At 37.4% G+C, this 19418-nt stretch overlaps 3 protein-coding genes across 3 annotated transcripts; 2 read left to right on the forward strand and 1 right to left on the reverse strand.

Annotated features, from left to right (window-relative positions):
* Nucleotides 1-7220: 7220 nt before the first annotated feature.
* Nucleotides 7221-7541, reverse strand: LOC137728128 (organ-specific protein P4-like). The gene has a single exon (XM_068467005.1). The coding sequence runs from the start codon at nucleotides 7539-7541 to the stop codon at nucleotides 7221-7223; it is 321 nt and encodes a 106-aa protein (XP_068323106.1).
* Nucleotides 7542-9710: 2169 nt separating this feature from the next.
* Nucleotides 9711-10933, forward strand: LOC137727898 (BURP domain protein USPL1-like). The gene is made up of 2 exons (XM_068466762.1): nucleotides 9711-9927; nucleotides 10032-10933. Exons 1-2 carry the CDS (start codon nucleotides 9838-9840, stop codon nucleotides 10860-10862), a joined length of 921 nt encoding a protein of 306 aa, XP_068322863.1. The 5' UTR covers nucleotides 9711-9837; the 3' UTR covers nucleotides 10863-10933.
* Nucleotides 10934-13064: 2131 nt separating this feature from the next.
* On the forward strand, nucleotides 13065-13373 carry LOC137728129 (secreted RxLR effector protein 161-like). The gene has a single exon (XM_068467006.1). It carries the CDS (start codon nucleotides 13065-13067, stop codon nucleotides 13371-13373), a length of 309 nt encoding a protein of 102 aa, XP_068323107.1.
* Nucleotides 13374-19418: the final 6045 nt, after the last annotated feature.

Here is a 19418-nt window from a genome sequence, read left to right on the forward strand (position 1 = left end):
GAGACGAGATCCAAATGCCCAAACCTGATAATGGGAATTTCTAAGGAGCTATTGGGAACGCAGAAATGTAACAAACACCATGCATTGAGTGGTTCACTCAATCATGGGCTACATCCATTACCGAATGCTATTCTAATAAATGGAAGTGTCACAATTGATTGAATATATAATATTCTAAAAAGAGCAAGTATTCTGAGCTAAATGTGAATATTCATGATGCCCGAAATTACTCCTTGATTAGATAGGATCCTGTCCAAGACCATACCTTCCATCCCTTACTTCCGCAAGCCAAGTCAGCGTAAAGAACCCCCGCTCGGCTCAGGTGCATGAGACTAATCAGCGTAACATTCAGAGGCTACAAAAAAGTCAAGCGTTCAGAATCATCGGCTCAGCCAGCGAGTGTGACTATATTCTTAAATTTTCAAAGACAAAGTTTTTAACTTAAGTTTGTAAAATTTAAGTACTTTTGGAGACGGGCACAATTTCACTGGGAAATTAATCAGAAAATTATTTCCCATGAATTCGTTTGATGACTCCATGCCACGCCCAATATTAGGAGAGTGTTCTCCAAATATTTATTTCAGCTAAATCTCAATTAGATTAGGTTAACTTACTATATTACACAAGGTTACTAATATTTCCTATTGGTTCCAAATCTCACCACTCGGTACAAGAATTCTAATACTTGTTACAAGAATATTTTTGTATATAAAAATATAAAAATACATTTCAAATTATGAGTTTCACATTCTGCTACATTATTCTTCTTTGAATAATCATATTGTTCGAATGAAATCCTTTCACGTTGGCTGTCTTATCATGGTCTACCCGAATTGAGATCTCTTATCCAAACTTCAAGGTTGAAGACAAACTTGGGTGCATATCTTGGCCAAAGGAAAGAAGAAAAATTGGTTTGCATATCTTGATCAAATCATCAAATTTTGGAAGTTTCTATGATAGAGATCTGCTTTTCTATCAAGCAAGTCCCACACATATTTTTCACGCATGATATATTTAAGCCCCTTTATAATGTTCTTAATGGCAATAATCCAAAAACATCCACATCGTTCTTTACAGCAACTATCCAAAACAAGGGATTTGCTTTTGTAAATACATTTTTACTTTTCAATAAGCCAATGGCCATTCTATATGGTGAGAATTAACTTTGCTTGAAAATGGACACTATCACGTTGTATTATAAACTATTACCTACAATATAACAATTACATTGCCAGAATATTGTATCACTAAATCATGAGACGTCATATTGAACAAACATTATACATGTGCCATAAAATTTGCCATCATAAAGAGGGAAAATGATAAGCCTTGATGTTGAGATCAAGATTCTAAAAGATATTAGGAGCTAGTCGGGCGGTGAAAAGAGGCCTAGCTCCTAGGCGGCTAGGCGGATTTAAGTTAATTTAATATAAAATTTAAATTTATTATATACATAATATGTTTTTTTTAATAATATATATGTAATGTTAGGGTTTTTAATATAAATGGTCTTAAAAGGAAAAGGAATTATAAAACAATACAAAAATATGTAAAAAATAAAAAATGATGAATGATTTGGATGAGAAAAGAAACAAAAGAATTTGACCCAAAAAAATAAAAAGAAATAAAAGAACATAAAATAGTGAGATCAGGAAACGTGGAACCAAACAGAGATGGTGGGACCATAAAGACCTAATTCATCCCTTTAAATTGAAAAAAAAAAAAATGGTGGTACCCACCAGTCATCTTCTTCCTCGCGACTCTGCAACATAACTTTTCCAGATTTGAAAATTTTCCTGGTTCCGGCGTCTTTAAATATGGCCGACTAGACTCCGCCCAACCCTGTCCAACCTCGTGCAGACTTGCATAGCTTCGTCTAGACCCGTCTAATATCGCCCAACATTTATCTAATACTTTCTCCGATTTTGCAACCGATTACGAGTTAATCGCGGCAGTTGGTCTCCGCCCAGCGCCTAGGCGCCTCTTAAGCCAGTTTTAGAACACTGGTTGAGATTATGAATCCCATTATATTAAAGAAATAAAGGATCTTGCGTGTGCTTATAATTAATTAGGGCTACTTCCTATTTTGCTAATTGGTTTTATGGTGGAACCTCAACTTTCTTCATGGTATCAGAGCATATTGTCCCATGTGTGAAGCCTAACAGCTATACGTGCAACACGTCACCTGATTAGTCTTGTCCACGTGTTAGACTGGAAAATTTGCCACATGTGAGCAGGCGTATTAAGATTATAAATCTTACATCGAAGAAAAAAGAGATCTTACATGTGCTTATAAGAAATTGGGCTGCTCATCAATTTTCTTCACATGAACATCAACAATCTAGCAAATAATTATATGATTACGTCAGCTCAAGATTCTTAGTAAAGCATTTGTAATCATCTTGAAAGTATCATGTTTCCCACAACGAGAAATGGAAGTCCTGGATATATATTCAGTGGCGGAGTCAAGATTTTCAAATAATAGGATCATAATATTAACCAAAAGAGCTTGATTGGGCCCTTTTGTCTAGCACCTAGTAGGCACCTACCAATTCCTGCAAACATATGTTGAAGGCTTATGCCAACATATGTTGACAACCATTGTTATTTATAGTGGCTTGTCGAGGGTGGATGCACGATACTGTGGAGTAAAGTTAAGGACTGTCAAGGCTTGTCAAGTAACGTATTTCATCGAGCACATGATGCGCACAATAGAGTCACACACAAGAAGAAGGAAAAAGAAAACAAATATGATAGAAGAAAAAAGAATAAGTAAGAGGATGAAGTGGTAAGTCTTAGCTGTTTATAGGAGTCAAATACAAAACACAACAAATATACATGGGTTTTTTTTAAGTTGGGTCAAGGGCAAACAATAACCCTATGTTGTCTCTGTTGGAGAGTTGACTTTTTGTAATTAGTTTAGTTACCTTTTTTTGAGTCCTTATAATCAGATTGTAATTAGGTTATTTGATGTTTATTTCTTTCCTTGTAAATCACTCTTGTACATTATATATTTTCCTCCTTGGTGAGAAGAATGATGTCAGAAAATTAAGCCCCAAAGATAAGCTCTAATTAGCATGGTATTAGAGCAGAGATCCTAGGATTTTTGCCCTGCCCGTTCCCTCAAGCAAACTCGACCCTCCCATGAAGAACCTACCACCACTCTACGATGGAAACAATTTCATCCTAACCAATCCTACCCCTATACTAAACACTACAACCCTAACTGACCCTACCATGAACCCTCATGTTTTGAGTTCTTCCGACATGCCTTCAGAGTCCTGAGGTAACTATGGTTATGCTTTTAATATGAATAATTGTGATACTCAGTCCGATTGGATTCTTGACTCTGGTGCCACATATCATATGACCTATGACCCCACTGATTTATCTTGTAATACTGTTCCACTTCGACGAAATATTACTAATGCTAATGGTGTCACCTCACCGGTAACTACTGCTAGCACTGTACACCTCACGCCTACCCTTTCTTTGCCGCATACACTACTTGTACCTTCACTAAAGCATAAATTAATGTCTCCTGGCCAAGCTACTGAGCAATTGAATTGTTGTGTACTATTGTATCCGAAGTTTTATCTTATTCAGGATATTCTCACAAAGGAGATAATTGGTCATGGTACTAAGAGGGGGGATCTCTATTTTGTGGACGATGTTAGTACAGGATGGGTCAATCTCACCCAAAGAGCCGTTGATCACAAACGGCGTCAGATATGGTTATGGCATCACCGTTTGGGTCATCCGCCTTTCAGTTATTTACAGCATATGTTTCCGGATTTATTTGTTGGTTGTTCGGTTTCAAACTTTAACTGTGACACTTACGTACTTGCCAAGAGTCACCGTGTCTCTTATCCGTTGAATTCTAATAAAAGTGATATTCCTTTTGGTCTTGTTTATTCGGATGTTTGGGGACCATCTCCGATTACTACTTCATCTGGTATTAGGTGGTTTGTAACGTTTATAGATGATTGCACACAGATGACATGGTTATACCTTCTTAAGCATAAAAGTGATGTGTTGCTGGCATTTAAGACATTCCACACCATGCTTCAGACACAGTTTTCTACTAAAATCCGAATTTTGCATTCTGATAATGGTGGTGAATATGTTAATAATGATTTTACACATTATTTAACTAATCACGGAATCCTCCATGAGACTACTTGTCCTCAGACTCCTCAACAGAATGGGGTGGCTGAGCGCAAAAATCTCCATCTATTTGAAACAGCTCGATCGCTATTGATTGGGGCGAATGTTCCCTGCTTCTCTTGGGATGTTGCTCTTCAGACTGCCACTTATCTAATCAACCGTATGCCATCCAAAGTATTGAATTTTCTTACACCTTTGCAAGTTCTTGCTACATTCGTGCCTCTACCGTCTGTTTTGGTGCTCCCGCCGCGAGTTTTTGGATGTGTTGCCTTTGTTCATCTACATAAAAATCAACGGACAAAACTTGACCCATGTGCTCTCCAGTGTGTTTTCATGAGGTATGGATTACATCAGAAAGGGTACCGTTGCTACCACCCTCCTTCATGTCGGATGTATACTACCATGGATGTTACTTTTTCCAAGTCTGAGATATATTACTCTTCGGCTTTTTCCAACCTTCCTCTTCAGGGGGAGACACTGCATGACGAGTAGGTTTGGACCATGGCTGCTGCTACCACTGATCTTCCTTTGCCACTATTAGCCGAGCCCGGAGTGATTGCACTGCTAGCCTAGCCAATAGAAGCAGCATCGCTGCCCACAGAACTAGTGGACAATGCTACCACTTACCGATCTTGAGACTTCTACTGATACTACTCCCCCTCGTCTCAAAATATAGTACCACCAGATGACCATACTCCAGAGAATATTCCTGAGGTAAGATTTACTATCCCTATTGATATATCCGATGTTCCGAATTATCAGTTACCTTTTAGGCACAACCAGGGAAAGCCACCCAATCGATATTCATCGGAAACAACGAAAGGCTCTAAATATCCCATTGCCAACTATGTGTCATCACATAAATCATTAAAACCCGGCAAAGCTTTTGTACAACAAATATCCAATGATAGCATACCAAGTTCATTGAAGGAGGCACTATCTGATGATCGATTTACCAAGGCAATGGAGGAAGAAATGGATGCACTTCAGAAAAATCAAACATAGGATTTAGTTATGCTACCTCGAGGAAAGAAGAGAGTGGGATGTCGATGGGTGTACACCATCAAGTACAAAGCTGATGGGTTGATTGAACGATACAAAGCACGATTAGTGGCCAAAGGATACACTCAGACGTATGGTGTTGATTATACAGAAACATTTGCTTTGGTAGCAAAGATTAATACAGTAAGAGTGTTACTTTCGTTGGCAGCTAACTTGGATTGGCCATTACAACAATTTGATGTGAAATATGCTTTCTTACATGGTAATCTTAAAGAAGAAGTGTATATGGATATTCCACCTGGTTATGCATCGGTTTGATAACCCGGACTGGTGTGTAAGTTGAATAAGGCATTGTATGGATTGAAACAATCACCTCGGGCATGGTTTGGTAGGTTTCGGATGGCTATGAGGAAGTATGGGTTCAGGCAGAGCAATTCCAATCATACACTTTTCTTGAAACGTCGAATGGGTAAATTGACGGATCTTATTATTTATGTGGATGATATGATTGTTACAGGTGATGATAAAGAGGAAATCTCAAGGCTGAAAGATTACTTAACAACTGAGTTTGAGATGAAAGATCTTGGTGGATTGAAATATTTCTTGGGTATAGAAGTAGCTCGATCTAAATAGGGTATATTTCTATCTCAAAGAAAATATGTTCTTGACTTGTTAGCTGAAACCGAAATGCTTGATTGTAAACCAGCTGACACCCCTATAGTCCAAAATCATCTTGCTGTGCACCCTGATCAAGTTCCCACTAACAGAGATTGTTATCAAAGGTTAGTTGGGAGGTTAATTTATTTATCTTATACCAGACCTGATATTGCATACGCAGTAAGTGTTGTTAGTCAATTTATGCATTCTCCGAGTGAGGCACATATGGGTGTAGTTGAACGCATCCTATGATACCTAAAATCCTTACCAGGTAGAGGTATCATGTTTTCCAAGAATGATCATTGCCGAATAGAGGGTTACACCGATGCAGATTGGGCATGCAACGTTACTGATCGTTGGTCCACATCTGGTTACTTTACATTTGTGGGAGGAAACTTAGTGACTTGGCGGAGTAAGAAACAGAAAGTGGTTGCTTTATCAAGTGCAGAGACGGAATACAGGGGTATGGCAAAATGAGTATGTGAACTATTATGGCTTTAGAGGTTACTTGGTGAACTTGAGTATCCTTTGAATTCAGCCTCAGATTTATTTTGTGATAATAAAGCAGCTATCGATATCTCACACAACCCAATTCAACATGATCGCACAAAACACGTGGAAGTTGACAAACACTTCATTAAGGAGAAGTTGGATGGGATTATTATTCAATTCCCGTTCGTAAAGTCAGAGGATTAATTAGCGGATATCTTAACTAAAGCTATTGCAAGTCAAGCGTTCTACAACTCTCTTGTCAAGTTGGGCATGAATGACATTTATGCACCAACTTGAGGGGGAGTGTTGGAGAGTTGACTTTTTGTAATTAGTTTAGTTACCTTTTTGTGAGTCCTTATAATCAGATTGTAATTAGGTTATTTGATGTTTATTTCTTTCCTTGTAAATCACTCTTGTACATTATATATTTTCCTCCTTGATGAGAAGAATGATATCAGAAAATTAAGCCCCAAAGATAAGCTCTAATTAACAGTCCCCACCGCTGTATATACTAAAAGTTTTCATCTGGATAGTCATTACCATTTAGTTTTCCGTTGAATCCTCTCACCCCGTCCATAATTTATTTTGATTATTCCTTAAGAGGAGACAGTATACCACAGTGAATTGCGCACAAAGCTATTAATTTCTTAATTTTGGGGCAAATTACATTCATGACTTAGCTAGCTTGACACATAAACACCAAACCACACATATCTTACAGTCATAAAACCACTTCTCTCAGGACCAATGGCCTTCTTATTTTCTGATACATAGAAGATGTGGGAAAGATTTCCAACAGAAACTTAACTGAACATACATCACAGTGCTCACTATCAGTAATCACAATCTTATTATGTTTTAAAAATGGACCAGCTTTTGCACGAATTCACTTCATGTTTCTCTTACTCATTGTAAAGATTAACGTCTGGCCTTGGCTCAAAATCTTCATCAAATGATGACTGCTTCCCTTCTTTTGCTACAAATGACTTCTTGTCAGGGTAAGCCTGAGACTTAGGAAGAGAGTCAGTGTCTTTGGTAGAGTTCTCTGCTTTGCTTTCACCATCATGGTACGATGAAACATTGGGCCTTGGCTCAAATTCCTCAGTCCCAACGAATGGTTTTTTCATGTTTTCATGGCAGTTGTCGGCTTTCTTTTTTTGTCTTGAATCAGGAACAACACCAAGTAGGCCTCCAATTGCTTGGGGCATAGATTGCTCATTCATAACAGTTTTCCAGTATTCTCCTACACCTCCTCTTGATTCAATAGTTTTAGCAAACTGATCCAAAAGAGAGAGAGAAACACGAACCAAAATAATAATAAGGCTTGTTCTTTCTGTCACATGGCACCACATACAACACAATTAGAGTAGGAAATATGTTATTAGCGTTATGAAGTTGATTCAAATCTTCAGATAAATAGAAATTTAACGGAGAAATATTTGGAACTTTTGTTTGGAAATTATAACGTATATAAAATGCTTATGTTCTCAAATTGTGACCATTGATTAGTTAGATTCTTGTTAGAATATGTCGTATGGATTCATAGTTAAACAAATGATGTCAAATGTTAGGGGTGAATATCCTAATCCAAATGAGCTTTATGTTGGAAACAATTTTCTACTTAACGTCAGAGGTTATTATCAACCTCTTGATTTTTTTTTTCTTTTAGAGATGGGGGGTTTAAAATGTTTGATAAATAAGAGTGATTTATGCAAAACTTTTTTGACTTTTTAATTTTTACACACCTTTCTAATTTTAGCTCTTTAATCAAAATTGAAAACTTCATTTTTATTCCCCCTTAGAGAGACAAATTCTGGATTAGTTGGCAACAATCCCAAACATCCTCTTCAATGTCCATGTTTATCATTTAGAAAAATATTTAAACATGGTTCTCTATTTGAAATAGAAATGGTTTTTTTAACATCCACTAATGCATATATATAAATATTTATCCTTATGTGTGACAATCTATTATTCATTATTGCTGCTATCAGCGGAGACCTTTACGGCGAACATAACTAGCAAAGCCCTTGAGCACCATATTACATGAACCTGGTTGCCAAATACACGATAAAACTCTGAAATGTTGAGGAAGAAACTTCACCTTCATCTACCTCCTCAAATATCCCCATCTCCAACATTACATAAAGAAAGTTCTCTCTTGAAATTTTCTTCCAACGCCATCTCAGGCAATAGCTTCAATGCATCAGTCGCATCACGGGCAACAATTGTATAGTTTTCAGCATTTACCTTCTTGGAATGAACAACGAAGGCCTTAGAGATCTAAATGTCGTCAACGATGTTGAAGAGCCTGCTTGAGTTTTGAAGAGGTTTATGGCTCGAGTTTTGACGGAGTCGAGGTTCAGCTGTTGCTGCACGACATCTTTGAGTCTCTTCATTGAAGAACACCTTCCATGGCTGCCATTTTTATTTCTTGAGAACTAGATTAGTGTGAGGGATTTTTGAGTATATTTTTCTTTGATTACAAAAAACATACACGCTTATGTGGTAGTTTATGATTGATTGAGACAACCAATAGGAACGAAGGACATATGTGCTCTTAAATCTTTAACAGAGATTTAATAAAGAACGAAGAAAATTACATATTGGATCGGTATTGCTAACAGACTTGATTACAAGGTCATGAATAACAGCTTTTTCTACCATAGGAGCCATATTAAAACAAAGGTGTGGTGCCTGACCATATGGGCCAAAAAAAAAAAAAAAAAAAAAAAAAAATCTATATGCTAAACTTATTACAAAAATGTTTATATTGCAACCCCCAAGTCTTGTGAATTCTATTCCCCCCACTAGTCCAGTCACTCGTTTAACATTTTATTTTGGGACTTTTCTTCGTTGGATTTTTTGGGAGAACAACTACTATGATACAAGTAAACTGCAACTTTTAATTGTTTTATGTTGTTATATTATGTAAATAAAAATTCACATATATTTTTTTATTATTTACATGAAACGCAATTATTGCGATGCTTCATGTAAGTGAAAGAAGAGGATCCAAGAAGCAAAAGGGCTCACAATCACATGGAATGCATGGACATCAAGAAAACAAGAAAACAAAAACGCATGTGTCTATTGTTTAGTGGATAAGAACAACAATAATTATAACAAGACAAATTAAAGAGACAATAAGTGGATGGCCAACCGGCCAGCACTTGCAAGTCAATAATGCATTTGCCACAATTAAAAGGTGAAACTTAAAACTGTACATTTTTTTTCCCGCTAATTATTGAGTATTTAGACTATGATATAATGTTATGAAAGTTATCTATTTAAGCTATATTTTGTGAATTATATGATGTGACGATTAATAATTTAATTATTATTTAAATATAAGTATAAAGTAACGTATTTATTTTTTATTAGTGATACATAACATAATATACAAATGTGATCTAAAAAGTTGATCTACACGGTGTGCCAGCTGCTGCGGAAAACCTATAGATTTTGTTCTCTTTCAGCACTTGTGTTGTGCTCTATCAAAATTAGTGGAAGAAATTAATGGTAAGCACTAGTAAGTTCAAGGGAAGGAACATGGAGACAGGACTTGTGCTCTTGATCCCCATACTTCATCTCCTACTGCTTGTCATGGTAACACTTCATTTCTCTCTCTACTAATTCTTATACTTTAAATTAGAAAAATCTCATGATACTGCAACAATGGCAATCGTACCAATTTGTTATATATTATGCAGTGTCCTCAGGGAATCGAAGGAAGAGACTTTATGGATCGAAGAATTCGTGCCAAGACAGATGGTGATAATGGCCATGAAACTATACATCATGACCATGCTCATCATGCTCATCATGCTCATCCATCATCCCACATGCATCACATGGACCATTCCCTCATGATTTTCTTCACCTTGAAGGACCTAAAGCTGGGGAAAACAATGGCCATCTATTTTCCCAAAAGAAACCCTTCAAAATCTCCCCACTTGTTGCCAAGAGTAGAAGCTGAATTATTTCCCTTCTCCTCAAAACAACTCCACCACCTTCTTCAAGTTTTTTCCTTCTCTCAAGACTCTCCCCAAGCCAAAGCCATGGAAGATACTCTTAGACAATGTGAGACTGAACCCATCAAGGGAGAGATCAAGTCATGTGCTACTTCTTTAGAATCCATGCTTGACTTTGCACGCAGCATCTTCGGATTGGATAATACTTTCAGTGTTGTGTCCACTACCCATCTCACAAACTCATCCACCCATTTCCAGAACTACACTATTTTGGAAGAACCTAAAGAGGTTTTAGCTCCCAAGATGGTGGCATGTCACACCATGCCTTACCCTTATGCGGTTTTCTACTGTCACAGCCAAGAAAGCATGAACAAGGTTTACAAGGTTTCATTAGGTGGTGAGGATGGAGATAGAGTGGATGCTGTTGCTGTTTGCCACTTGGACACCTCTCAGTGGAGCCCTAATCATGCTTCATTTCAAGTCCTTAGGATTAAGCCAGGGTCTTCCCCTGTGTGCCATTTCTTTCCTGCTGATAATCTTGTATGGATTCCAACCTCCACTTCTGTGTAACATTTAATGCAGCACAGTGTTTGACTATAAAAATAAAGGTCAATGTTCTTCGGAACTTGTTGATTTTTCTAGCTCCCTAAACTACGTACGAACATATTCTCTTACGTTTTATTCCGCTCGTCTGTGTCTGGGCAGTGAAGACTCTCATCCGTATGGATAGTTCAATGAGTTGATTAATTCACGTCAAGAAAAACCGCAAGATAAATCTTGCAATTACAATTGCAAGATAAGCATGCGAAAAAACAATTGCTTCTCTTATCCTCTCTTTGAAGCTAGTCAAATGGTTCAGTGCCTATGGAAGTATGCATTTTTTTTTTAAATTGAACACTGAAGATGGGCAGAGCACTAAAATTCCAGCAGTTCCTGAAGGAATAAAATGATCATGAGACCTTTCACATGGGAAGATACGTCTACTGTCCACAGTTTTCATAATCACATATGTAAGCATGGTTAATCACATGAAACACCAATAATTGAGAAGATTTAAATATAAATATTAAACTTGATGTAATATATTGATATTTTAATTTCTAAGGTCTTCTTTGATCAGACCATGTAAGTCTGCCTAATGCTTCAAAGGAATGAAGAATGATGACTGAAACCTTATGTCCAAAAGCCAGTCGGTGCTAGCATGACGACTGCTGTAACTGTACTAGAACAACTTAGTTTTCTACCTTTAATGAAAACAATATTTGAAAACATTCTTCATATTTTCTTGTAAATGTTAAAAGTACAACACCAGCCCAAAGATTAAGGTCCAGCCCATTATGAAAGTCTTGGTGTTCTAGAAGAATCATGCATGGGATTTTGCTAGAGAATTCTAGCAAGCAATGTAGGTGGGATGCGTGCACATTAGTAGGCTAGAAAATTCTAGCTATAATATCATATAGGTTTGTTTGCTAGAAAAATATAGAAGCAGTGGGCAGTTGTAGAAAGAATTAGAAGATTAGGTTCCATGTAAAGCCCATGTTGGTGGGCAAGGGGAAAGTCAGCAAGCCCACCTATAAATATGGGGGTGGTGTTGTAAACTTGTAATCAAGAAGAAATAAGAGAGCAAACCAAGAGAGAGTTAAGTAAGAGACTGAGAAGCCTTGTAAATGAGTAGTCTTGTGAAGAGTGTGAGTGGTTTAGAGTGTGTCTCTAGAAGTGATAGAGTGTCATAACTTCTAAAGTGTGTCCTTGAGAATGTGTGTTGTAATATTTTGTGTGTGTAATTGTTTACTTGTTTTGTCTCTCCAGTTAAAGTTGTGTGCTCTAATTTTTCCTTAACAATTGGTATCAGAGTTATGATCAGAGACCGTCTCTAGTGAAGCTTCCAAGAATCGTGAGTAGTACTTTGCAAGATTGTTAACTAATCTTGTTCGGCGTATCGACGTTCTGCCAACACGATGAGTGACTTTCAAGTCGTTGGAGGAATTAAGAAGTTGAACAACAAAAATTACAACACATGGGCGATGTGTATGGAGTCTTACCTACAAGGCTAAGATTTTTAGGAGATTGTCGACGGTAATGAAGTTACGCAGCCGGAAGAAGGCGCCAGGGCGCTCTGTGGAAGCGGAAGATTAAGGCAGGGAAGGCCATGTTCGCCCTAAAAACCACAATTGAAGAGGACATGTTAGAGTACATAAGGAAAGCCAAAACACCGAAAGAAGCGTGGGGCACCTTTGCCACACTCTTTTCAAAGAGGAACGATACAAAACTACAGTTTCTCGATAATAAGCTATTATTAGTGGCCCAAAGGGACATGACGATTGCCCAATATTTCCACAAGGTAAAGTATTAGCTATGAAATTTCTAAATTAGATCCTAGTGCTGACATAGTAGAATGCAGGATAAAAAGAATAATTATCCATAGGTTGAGACCCAAATATTAAGGCTTCATTGCCATTGTACAAGGATGGCTGACCCAACCATCATTTATTGAGTTTGAGAATTTGCTTGCCAATCAAGAAGCTTTGGAAAAGCAAATGGGAAAGGTCTCGTCAAGAGGTAAGGAGGAAGCACTCTACACCAACAAAAGTAAAGGTAGATTCAAGCAGCATGCTGGTAATGAATCTAAAAGAATGGTGACAAGGTGAAAGGTCATCAAGGAGGTGGGAGTTCTCGGCCAGAGGGAGCTCCAACGTATCACAACAATCGTGGTCAGTCCCAGAATAATAAAAGGTTTGAGGGTAAATGTTACAATTGTGGAAAGAAGGCCACATGGCAAAGGACCCTCATCTAAAAGCAGTTCGACGGATATTGAGATATGTACAAAGTACAATTGACTATGGTTTGTTGTACAATAAAGGTGAAGACCATAAGTTGGTTGGCTATTATGACATAGATTTTGCAGGGGATCATGACACCAGGAGATTGACCATTGGGTATGTCTTTAGAATTGGGTATGGAGTAGATTCGTGGTGCAGCAAGAGACAACCAACAATGTCTTTGTCAACCACGGAAGCAGATTATAAAGCAGCAGCAATGGCAGCATCAAAAGAATGCATGGTTGGTATAGTTGATGAGTGATCTATATCAACCAGTAGATTATGCAGTACCATTGTACTGTGATAACCAATTGGCAATTAACTTGGCAGAAACTCCAGTCATTCATGTGAGAACTAAGCATGTGGAGGTACACTATCATTTCATTAGAGAGCAGGTCTTGCTAAGATAAGACAGATCAATATAGATGATCAAATTGTGGACTTGTTCACAAAAGTTTTGAGTACCGGCAAGTTTGAAAAGTTTCGTTGTCAACTCAACGTGGAGAAAAAAAATGAGCTGGTGTTGAGGGGGAGTGTTAAAAGTATAACACCAGCCCAAAGATTAAGGTCTAACCCATTATGAAAATCCTAGTGTTCTAGAAGAATCATGCATGGGATTTTGCTAAAGAATTCTAGCAAGCAATGTCAGTAGGATGGATGCATATTAGCAAGCTAGAGAATTCTAACTATAATATCATATAGGTTTGTTTGCTAGAAAAATCTAGAAGCTTGTAACAAATGTGTCATAAGTAAAAACCCATGTTGGTGAGCTGTTGTAGAAAGAACTAGAAGATTAATTTCCATGTAAAGCCCATGTCGGTAAGCAAGGGGAAAGTCGGCAAGCCCACCTATAAATATGGGTGTGGTGTTGTAAGCTTGTAATCAAGAAGAAGTAAGAGAGCAAACCAAGAGAGAGCTAAGTAAGAGAGTGAGAAGCCTTGTAAGTGAGTAGTCTTGTTTTAAGTGTGAGTGGTTTTGAGTGTGTTTCTAGAAGTGAGATAGTGTCATAGCTTCTAAAGTGTGTCCTTGAGATTGTGTGTTGTAATATTTTGTGTGTGTAATACAAGTAATTTGTTTACTTGTTTTGTCTCTCCAACACTTGTGTTAGAGTTGTGTGCTTTAATTTTTCCTCAACAGTAAATACTTATGACCTTAAAGATATAAATTTACTTTTCACTTTTGCATTCAAGCAGTCACATATATATAACATATATTCAACAAGATTATAATAAATAACTGAAAATGATTCAAACTTATAATACAAAACTCACGAACTAGCCGAAAACAATATAATAGTCTTAGTGACTTAACTCCAAAATGAATGCAAAAGAGAACTAACTAAATTAGAAAACATGAATCTCCCACTAATCCAATGCATCAAAATTGAAAACTAAGCCAACGTTCTTCGCATGCATATGGAATGCTACATTAGGAATAGTTTTATTGAGTGGATCCGCCAACATTGATTTAGGATCAATGTAATCTATTTTGACTTGCTGCTTCTTGACTTCTTTGCGAATCATCTTATACTTAAGATTCAGATGTCTAGTTCTATTAGACCTTTTCTTATTCCGAGCATGGAAAATAAACGGCTTTGTTATCGCACCATAAGTGTATAGGCCTAACAATCGATTCGATAACATTCACGCCAGATATGAAGTTCTTCAACCACACAGCTTGCTAAGTGGCTTCATACCAAACTACATACTCAGCCTGCATAGTAGATGTATCAACTTCCTGTCTTTTATACTTTTTCAAGACACAACTCCTCCGGCGAGCATGAAAACATAGCTGGAAGTAGACTTGAGAGAATCTGCACACCCCGTAAAATCCGAATCCAAGTAGTCAATCAACTCAAGATTGTTGGTCCTTTTATAACAGAGCTTATAAGTCTTAGGCCCTTTCAGATATCTCATACTCTATTTGCAGCCATCCAATGAGTGAAACCTTAGATTAATATCTAGACAAAACATCAATTGCTTGAGCAATATCAGGTCTAGTGCACACTTGTGTGTACATGAGGCTGCCTATAAGAGAAGCATAATGTCTTCTAGCCATCTCTGCCCTTTCAATTTTAGTTTGGGGGCATTGGAATTTACTTAGCTTGTTTGCCTTTTCCATGGGAATGTCACAACCATTGGAATCCTGCATGTCAAACCTTTTAAGAATTTGTTCAGGTAAGCTTTTTGAGATAAGCCAAGTATTTTATTCTTCCTATCTCTAGTGATTTCTATCCCGAAAACGTAAGATGCCTCCCCTTTGTCTTTCATCTCAAATTTATTAGACAAGAAAAGCTTTGTCTCATGGAGTAGGGTAAGATTGGTGCTAACTAGCAATATGTCATCTACATAGAGGACCAAAATTACAAAATTCCTAACATTGAGTTTTAGATATATGCACCTGTCAAAAGGATTTTCAATGAAACCACAATCTTGGATAACTCAATCAAATTTCAAGTACCATTATCTTGAGGCTTGTTTCAAATCATAAACGGATTTCTTGAGCTTACATGTCAAATTCTTTCTTCTTTCTTGAATGAACCCTTTAGGTTGCTTCATGAAAATTTCTTCATCTAAATCTCCATTCAAGAATACGGTTTTTACATCCATTTGGTGTAGAAACAAGTCAAAGTGAGCTACGAGTGCCATTATGACTCTAAATGAATCTTTGGTACAAGTTGGAGAGAATATCTCATTGTAGTCAATTCCTTCATTTTGTATAAAACCCTTGACTACTAATCTAGCCTAAGATCACTCTATGTCTCCCTTAGAATCTCTTTTGGTTTAGAATACCCACTTACATACTATAGCCTTGCACCCTTTTGGTAATTGGACCAACTCCTAAACTCCATTTTTACTCATTGATTCGACTTCATGGTTTTCAACCACTCTTCATTTTGTAAACTAGTCATGGCTTCTTTGAATGTAATTGGAACAAGCCCTCCCAGTTTAAATTCAGATTCTTGAAGATAACAAGAAAATCATCCGGTATTGCAGGCTTTCTAGTTCTTTAGGATTTTCTTAAATTGGTTTTGGTTGTCGACATTGTTAGCAGGGGCTATAGGCTCATTCGCTTGAATTGATATGTCATGATCATCACGTGTTATTTCTTACTACTCATTTTCTACGTGAGCATTAGTGGGACTTCCTCACTTGCTATCATGGTGGGGACAACAACAATATCCTCTTCTAGAACAACCTTTTGTTGATTAACTTCCTTTTATTCTTCAAAGCTTAAGCTTTCAACCTCTAAATCACCAATAGACTCTTCTGTAAACTTAGCTCTCCTAGATTCAATAATTCTTGTGGTGTGATTTGGATAATAAAACTGATAGCCTTTGCTTCTTTTCGGGTATCCAATGAAGAAACAACTAATGGTTCTTGGGTCCAACTTTTTCTCCAATGGATTATAAGCTCTTGCTTCTGTCTTGTAAACCCCAAACTTTTAGTTGAAATACACTTGGTTTCTTCTTGTACCACGATTCATATGGAGTGCTTGGAATAGATTTGCTGAGAACTCTATTTAAGATGTAGTTCACTGTCCTTGTAGCCACACTCCACAAAACATTGGCAACCTTGTGCAGCATATCATACTCCTCACAATATCTTTATGAGATCTATTTCGTCTTTTTGAAACTCCATACTGTTCAGGTGTTCCACGATTAGTATACTGTGCTACAGTGCCATTCTTATCCAAAAATGGTGCAAAAGGTCCAGGGCGATGGCCAACTTCATCATACTTGCCATAGTATTCCCCACCTCTATCGGATCTATCAACTTTGATCTTTAAGTCCAATTTGTTTTCCACTTCAGCTTTATATATTTTAGGGTGAAGTGCTGATTTAATCCCTGAACTATCACCTCAGTGAAAGTTAAGTCCTTAAATTATTTTTTCGGTAAAATAAGTCATTAAATTCATTAAAAATTGCTAATTTCATCCCTACTATTATATTCAAAGCTATTTTATCCAATTTTTCATCAACTTAAGTCACTTGACACACTTTAGAGTGTAATACCGTCATTTTCTCGCCTATAAGCCCTTAACATTTCATATAGATTGTGAATCTAATGTCTAATTTACCCTCCGAAGTTAACTTACACTAGTTCTTTATGAAAAACTACCAATTCACCCTCCAAAGTTAACTCCATACACTGTTTCTTTATGAAAAATTACCAATCTCCCTTCCAATGTATATCACATGCAAGTAACGTAGCTTAAATTGATGGAAAATTGAATATAGTAGCTTCGAATATAATATTAGGGATGTAATTGGTAGATTTTTATAATGGAATGATTGATTTTTCTGAAAAAATAGTTTAGCGACCTAATTTTCACTAAGGTAATAATTCAAAAACTAAATTGGCAGTTCATCCTATATTTTAAAAGCTTTAAACGTAGCAGATTTTTCAGCCAAAAAATACACATGTGACCATACCTAGAATAGTCATCTATGAAGGTGATGAAATACTTAAAACCATCATGTGTTAGTGTAGGAACAGATAACATATGTCAGTGTGAATAAGTTCCAGCAGATTTTGGCTTCTAATTGCATCCTTTTTCTTGGTGTTAACCATTTTTCCTATTATACATTCAACACAAACATCCATGTCTTGATAATCAAGTGGTGGCAAAATTTTAGTTTTTTTAAAGTTGCATTTGTTCCTTTGATATATGTCCTAAACGCTTGCCATAACTTGGATAAAGTTTCATTGGTTGAATCATTCTCTTAATTCTTACGTGTTCATGGAGACAAAAGGAACCTTGCAATTTAGCTTAAACAAACCACTTCCAATAGAATACAACTTATGACTAATATCAAAACTATTTTCATTAAAATTCGGAAAAAAACTTATTCTTAATGAGTTTGCTAATAGAAACCAAATTTCCTCTCATGGAAGATGTGGAGCCTAAAATAATCCAAACAATTCTAGAGGCGACATGTGGGCTTTTATTCAAGGAAGACAAGATTGCCCTCAATAAATGGGCAGGCTTCTTAGATGCTCCCACGCGCAGCTCACATTCCTGAAGGTCTCAGCAGCTAAATACGACTGCCCACAACTCACCTGCCCTTGGCAATGAATTAAAGATAAGGATTAATTGCCCAAATCCTATATTTAATACATTCCCATTTGAAGATTGACTCCAATCAAGTAAGTAATCCTAATTTAAATAAAGTAGGGATAATTACACCATTATCTCAAAATATAATTTCCTATTAAATATCTTGGGAATATTTAGAGAATATCTCTCCATTAAACACTATGGCCGGCCCTATCCCTATAAATACCCCATATTCTACCAAATTTTCAGAGCTTTTGCAACCTTAAAAAAGCCTTAAACACTTTACTCTCTCAGAGAAACTAACTTAGGCATCAAAGATCCGTTGACCTAACCCTCTCACCTCGTGGAAGCGTGAGGCTTAGGTCTTTGATCAAAGGTGTTGATTGTTTTGCAGGTGCATTTTCGTCAAGATTGAAGATGGCAGAAATTTGCATCGACAAATTGGTGCTTTCATTGAGAGCTGATTCAAAATACTCGAAAAAAGCTCTCGCATTAGTTTTTTGAATTTTCTATTACGTTGAATTTCTCACACGTCTTATCAATTAATTTTTCCTAGAAAACTTTCTCGATCAATCCCTGGAGAAAGGATACAATGGTAGGAAATTCAGAAACTATGATGAATGGAACCCTGTACGTGCAAGGATTTGGACCAGAGAATGGAGACGAGGACATAGCCCCACGATGGAGGTCCTCAAGGCTCAATGCGACGGCATAAAGAGCTCCACCGCCGTGGAGTCGCGCCACTAACATCACTACCGTGAGCTAGTAGCCACGGTAAGGCCATCAAGCCACGGCACCACTCCTACTGTTACTGCCCTTGTAGCGCCGCACCCAACCAAGCCTTAGGTAAGAGGCCCAGGTCTATTTCCAAGCCCATAGGCATGAAGCCCAAAACTTGGCAGCTGCCATAGCAGGCCCAGGGTAGGAGGCCTAGCCCATTATGACAGTAGGTTCAAACCCGAGCCCATGATGCAGCAATTGTTGCCTAGCTCAATGGGCCCAAGCCCAAGCTACCCAGCCAGTAGGCCATGATGTGGCAGCCTAACGGCCATGCAGGTCTAAGGCGAGCAGGCGCCGACCCAACGACTTGGCCCGTGGCCCAATCCATTATGAGGCCACCTCCAGTGATCCAAATTCCAACCACAGGTCCCGCGATCGATTCAAAGTTACTTTCACCCTATTTTTATGCAAAAATGCTCGCTTTGGGCTCAAGTTTTGTACTTGTAGTCCATTATACTTCTACCAC

This window comes from Pyrus communis, chromosome 3, assembly GCF_963583255.1.
Source record: "Pyrus communis chromosome 3, drPyrComm1.1, whole genome shotgun sequence".
Classification (NCBI taxonomy): Eukaryota; Viridiplantae; Streptophyta; class Magnoliopsida; order Rosales; family Rosaceae; genus Pyrus; species Pyrus communis.

Excerpts from the sequence above, each read along its gene's own strand:
- LOC137728128 (XM_068467005.1), bottom strand. The coding sequence starts at position 7,541 with ATGAATGAGCAATCTATGCCCCAAGCAATTGGAGGCCTACTTGGTGTT.
- LOC137728129 (XM_068467006.1), top strand. The coding sequence starts at position 13,065 with ATGGCAAAGGACCCTCATCTAAAAGCAGTTCGACGGATATTGAGATAT.
- LOC137727898 (XM_068466762.1), top strand. The coding sequence starts at position 9,838 with ATGGTAAGCACTAGTAAGTTCAAGGGAAGGAACATGGAGACAGGACTT. Across the intron at positions 9,928-10,031 it reads ATCTCCTACTGCTTGTCATG|TGTCCTCAGGGAATCGAAGG; the intron begins GTAACACTTCAT and ends TATATTATGCAG.